General features: G+C 31.6%; 1 protein-coding gene across 1 annotated transcript in view; it reads right to left on the bottom strand.

The window, feature by feature from the left end:
* The window catches only part of LOC108748898, a 17,338-nt gene extending 12,650 nt beyond the window's left edge, over positions 1-4,688 (bottom strand). The window contains exon 1 of the mRNA XM_018487315.1: positions 4,614-4,688. Coding sequence (XP_018342817.1) covers positions 4,614-4,688 — 75 coding nt within the window. The remainder of the gene's footprint in view (positions 1-4,613) is intronic.
* Between the last annotated feature and the right edge of the window lie 1,291 nt (positions 4,689-5,979).

Here is a 5,979-nt window from a genome sequence, read left to right as displayed (position 1 = left end):
ATATATATATATATTCATTCAATTAATAATAATATTATTCTATTATATTCACGATCAATTGCGAATACTTTCACTTTGTGTAACGATGTAACAAAATGTAAACATCCGTTCGCTTCCATGTAAACATGAGCGCGAATTAATATCGCTCATATATGATGGATAGCTAAATCGTAGAATTAATACAGAAATTAACATACATGTTAAATTACGAACAAACTTCACGAGAACCGCAAACCCCACGTTTGAAGCATTATAATCTAATCGATCGAGAAATTCGAAAGAGTTGCATAATCGCACCAATTGCATTTCTCGCGCATTTATCCGTATTTATCGAAACCACACTGACGTACATTCGACACAGCTTTGTTATATTCATTCACTAATGCGTGAGTAAATTTTTCTACAATCTACTACGCATAATGGAAAAAATATTAAGAATAAGAACAAAGATAAATAATTAAATTTAATGAAATAAAAAATTAGAAATAAAGATATAAACGAAACACAATAAATACAAATAATACATAAGACATATTATGTATTATGCCTTATTTATATTTATTATGCATTACATAAGTTATGTTCAATTTCTATTTCTAATTCTTTTATTTCTCTAATAATCTAAAATAATCTAAAGAAGTTTAGATGTGAAATTTTTTTAGAGAACAGCTACGATAACATTATATTTTTGCATCACTAATTTCAATTAATCAAATCGTATCGTCCACGCTTCTCAATTTGCTACAGCAAACATTCCACAATGAACAAAACGCGACAATAAACAATCATGCATTTTAAAAAGTTTATTTAGCCGGAGACAACTTTTATTATTTATCGTTAATATAAAAAAACCCATACCTACATAAATTACACTACAGTTTATATTTACGATAAATTAAATTTAAAAAAAATGTAATTTGTGTTAATTTTTTATAGCTTAGCGCCGAGACACTACCAGTCTCCAGACAAGAATGTATTTTTATTAATATTATCTTATTAATATTATCACGTGTCAATGCAATATGATGCGTAAAAGTAATACATTTTCAGACTCCATTTCCTCTTTGTCCATCTCGCAACATGGAAACAAGACCAAAATTGTTAGTCTCGAGGGCACACATATACACACATTAGTAACTTTATAGGAAAGAGTAAACAAAGCAACGGACGGTGGGTGAAGCGGAGACTCATAATTAGATTGTTAGCTAATGAGGAACACCGCAAGCAAATAAGTGTGCGACACTACGCACAAATTAGTGTAAGGCATTCACGTGTATCTTGTCAAACAGGAAACGTAATCTTCTACACGTGTAAAGAGTGTGGTAAAAAAAATTTTTTCTTCAAGCAAACGATTAAATTGAATTGCTATTTCTATCGATATTTTACAGTCACGCTTAATAAATATCAAATCAAATTGGCAAAATAATTTAGTTATTATTGAGAAGAAAAAATCCAGATAAATTTTATTATATAAATGTAAAATAAAAATATCGACAATCAAATTTTTGTATAGATATAATTTCTTGCACAAAGATTATACTTTTCTATGTGTCTGTATTACCTTTATTGTACAATTGATCTTGCGCATGCAAAGATGTATTGATATCTTTAATTAAAAGAACATAATAAATCTAAAAAAAAATGTAAACTTGATTATTTAATTAAATGAGACACGATATAGAATTTTATCTTTTTCAGCCATTCTAACATCTACATTACATCATAGTCGACTCGTTTGCGTATAATTAATATAACTTATATAATATTTCCGCGTAAAAACGTGGAAGTTCATCTGATCTAATATTAATATCGTATAGCATAATATTAAAAAAAAAATGTTCCAAAGTAATATTAATCGTAAGAATATTATCAGATTTTTATTCGCAAAGCAAGATTCAAAGAGATCTTAAACTCCGCCGAGTATATTAAGATTTGTTATATTGAACTACCATATACAATTTTCACTTTATCTTGCGCTAAATTTATCTCGACATTTGCACGTGTATTTCCATATAAAAAATAAGATGAGTAAAATAAAAAGCAAGAACAGCAAAGTAAATTTTCAAAAATATTATCATTAAATATTAATAAAAAATATTAATAATTGAAATGTCGATACATTTTTAAACAAATTTAACCAAAAAAATTTACTTGTATCCGATGATTTAATAAATGCATTACTGTTTATAATATTAAATATGTATCAGCATAAATGCGAAATTAACAAGCAAAATAAATAGTCAAGTCTAATTTCTTAAATTTTAGTAGAATTTTTTAATATCTACAAATAGTCGTTTAAAAAATGACGAAAGAGATTCTCATGGAAGAGATTCTTCGCAATCATTTCAAATTTATTCATATTTATGTAGTAATAAAAAAATACATTTTTATTAATATTAAAGTCATAGATTAAAAGATACAAAATGTCGACGAAAACCAGCGCGCCTCGACTTCCTTTCGCTCACTCATTTCTGGAAATATAGAAAATACAAAACGTCGCAATATTTGTCTGTAATATTTTTACACAACTCTGTATTTTAATATGTTGAAGGTATATACGAATATAAAATGTTATAAAAAAAGAGTGAGACAAAGAGGAGAGTAACTGTTACTAGCAAGAATTTCAATTTGTCCTCTGGTGTACACCTGTCTTTTTAATCATCGTCAATCGGCCACGTAAAACATTCCAAAAAACAATCAAACGGTGGAAATTGAATGTTCGATTGACGTTCACAGCTATATTTCTAGCGCCCTTGCATCTGCTAGTAATTTATCGACATGGACACGATCATTAAAGGATCCCGCACTAATTACATGGAAAATTGGATCCCGGTGAAATGAGTTAGTTTTCACATATAATATAGTTCGTAACGTAATGAACAAAAGATGTCATATACACAAGGCTGAGACAGTTTTTGAGCTACAGTGTATCAAAGATGTAAAACTTCATATCCTTTGATACACCATAGCTCAAAAATTATCCATTGAGATCTTTTGTTCATCATCTTATAAAGCCTTGTGTCTATGACATCTTTTTTTATCACATTATGGAACTTTGTATCTATGACATTTTTTATTTATCGCATTACAAGCTTTAATAATATTATAAATAAAGACTAACTTTATTTCAATTTTAGAAAGTTGAGGCTCAGTAATTTTTATTTGTATCTTTGGATCTGTGATTTTAATAAAAGTATATTTTTTTATTACTAAATGTGAATAAATATGAAATAATTATGAAGAATGTTATCTCTCCAGCGTTCGTAACTTTTTTAAATGATTTTATTCGTAGATATTAAAATTTTTAATTAAAATTAAAAATCAGGATTAAGTATTTTAATTATTTTACCAGAATCTAGTTTTCCATATATATATAGAAATCCTTTAACTCGAAATCAAACATTCAAAATACAGCATTGAAAGTAAAAAAAATAGCATACTCCGAAAAACAATTATACACAATGCTAAACAAAAACGATATTGATATCCAATTAAATATAACCAGCTGTTTCTAAATGAACTATAAAGATAATATTCGCGTATTTCAGTTGCCTATATAAACACGACAATTTAATATAATAAAAACATATATGCAACAATTTCTGGCATTTTAATATAAATCTCCTATAAATTTGATTAAATTCTCATTATAAAAAAAATACATAACAAAAACAGTTTTATATATTATCATAAAATATTTCCATCTTTTTTATCTTTAATACTTATGTATATAAAATAGTATAAACAATTTTAAGTCAAAAACATAAATTATAATAATTATAATAATTATGGCATTAATTATGAATGACACATGTATATAGATATATGCATTAATCGTACAATGACTGCCAAGTTAATGATCAATGCATAATCTTATCAACGATAATCTTTGTTAATCTATTCTTCAGTTAATATTATAAGTTAATAAAATTTTTATTATAATCAACTTAAGAACATAATATTTAAAATATTATACTAGAATAAGTGCTCATATAATAGATTTTTATTTGTAAAGATCTTTTACATAAACATTATAATTAAATTGATCGAAAACTTTTGGCAGCCACTGTATTTTATTATTATTTTATTATTTTATTTTATTATTTTATTTTATTATTTTATTTCATTCTATACTGTCTAAATTTTTTGGAGTAAAAAGTGAGCCAATCTCTTGAAACAAAAAAAAGTAAAAAATTTTTACTCTTAAACAAGAATGGCAGATTTTCATTCTTCTCTCTATTTGTAATCCAAAAGAGTGAAATCTTACTCCAAAAGAATGAAATCTCACTCCTAAAGAATAAAAATCTATCACTCTTGTTCACGAATAAAAATATTTTCTTTCTTGTTTCAAGACTGATTCAATTTTCAATCTTTTGGCATAAGTTGATTTCACTCCAAAAGATTTAGAGAGTATAATCGTCCGGATAACGAAGAAGGGGAGAGGGGGGGGGGAGAGGGTGAGACATTTCCTAGATACATGCGGGATCAAAATTCGTATTAAATTTTCGCTCGGAGATGAAGATAATTCCCAGAACGCTGCGACTCTACGCAGCCATTCCCACCCTCTTCGTCACCTTGACATTGGCGGAATTGGGGGCAGACGATAAGCTCACCTGCTGCATCGGATACGCTGCGCTACCGACGAGGAGATCCCATGCCCACGCAAAGATCCGCGCGCAAATGTGCATTGACGTCACCGCCACCTTATAGAGCCCACTGCTGCCTGTACCACCCCCGCGCACTCCCTTCGCCTCCGCGATTATTACGGTCTCACGGACGCGCCGATACACGGGACACCCGAAAACGGCTCACATCTTCGCGAATGATCACACCTCACTACCGCCTCCCGCTCTCGCGCGCGACGCCGCGTCGTGCGTGATCCGAGATTATTGATCACCCACCCGATATCGATCACGACGAGCGGGCGCGGTGACCACGAAACGCGTCCTCGGACGAAATCGACAGGTACCTTGGCATGATGGATTCGGTAACGGCCACTACACTGATAATGCGATTCTTCCAAAGTTTCCACTATACTCGATTATCTCGATCGAATCGCCCGATTACGCGCGGCATCGACTGCACTGGCAGCTTTCTATGACAACGTTCCGGCGGAATTCACTACCACGAAAACTGCTGCGCGTCACGTCACGTCGCGATAATCGTTACGAGTTTGTTTCGAATAAGACAAATACGAGCGGCGGTGGAGCACTGACTGTACGCGTTGCGAGAATGACTGTTTTTTTATTTTATTACTAAACTACACTCTCTTTCTCGTCTTCGTCAAATATTAAACATATATCTATCTCTTGAAATTCCAAAAACATATACAAGTTCAGTCACAGAAAACAAACCTAATGTCACTCTCGCGCGCCCAACGGTATGTCTCGTTGAATGTTATCGTCCGATAAAGAGAGACAGGAAGAACGATTATCTCGGTTGAAGCACTGTAGTCATTACAAGAGCCACGTATCATTCACCTCGGCACAAGGACGTCTTGTCGGTCTTGTCCGCAAACACGGCGCGTACGAACTACTTGTTGATCAACGCCCCTGAGACTAACTGCCTGCGCACGATCCGCGCTTCGCCGTGAAGTTGGCGCCAATTCCGGCACGTTGACCACTAAACGCGTGAATAATTAACTGTCGCAGCTGTCCATTAATTCAAATTGTCGTTCGATGAGGGAATGATCTCCATACTTCTTCGTGACAATACGAGCATCACAACTGACAACTGTTATTTTGTTGGTGAAAATATTCAATTCAATTCATTGGCAGTGTTTCGGTAGAATAGCGCACAAAAAAACGTACCGATGGCCGAAACGAGTCTGTAAGAGATACAGTGAGTGCAAAAAGTATTTGCAAAGAGAAAATATTTAAAAGAAAACTTGTTTTTTAAAAGTACGTATTAACTGGCAATTTACTAATAAAGAATTAAAATATATTATCTTAAAAACAAACGAAAATGAAAAATCGTATT

Source organism: Trachymyrmex septentrionalis, unplaced genomic scaffold (genome assembly GCF_001594115.1).
Source record: "Trachymyrmex septentrionalis isolate Tsep2-gDNA-1 unplaced genomic scaffold, Tsep1.0 scaffold11, whole genome shotgun sequence".
Taxonomy (NCBI): domain Eukaryota; kingdom Metazoa; phylum Arthropoda; class Insecta; order Hymenoptera; family Formicidae; genus Trachymyrmex; species Trachymyrmex septentrionalis.
Note: the sequence above shows the minus strand (reverse complement) of the source record. Positions and strands in the feature narration are given on the sequence as shown.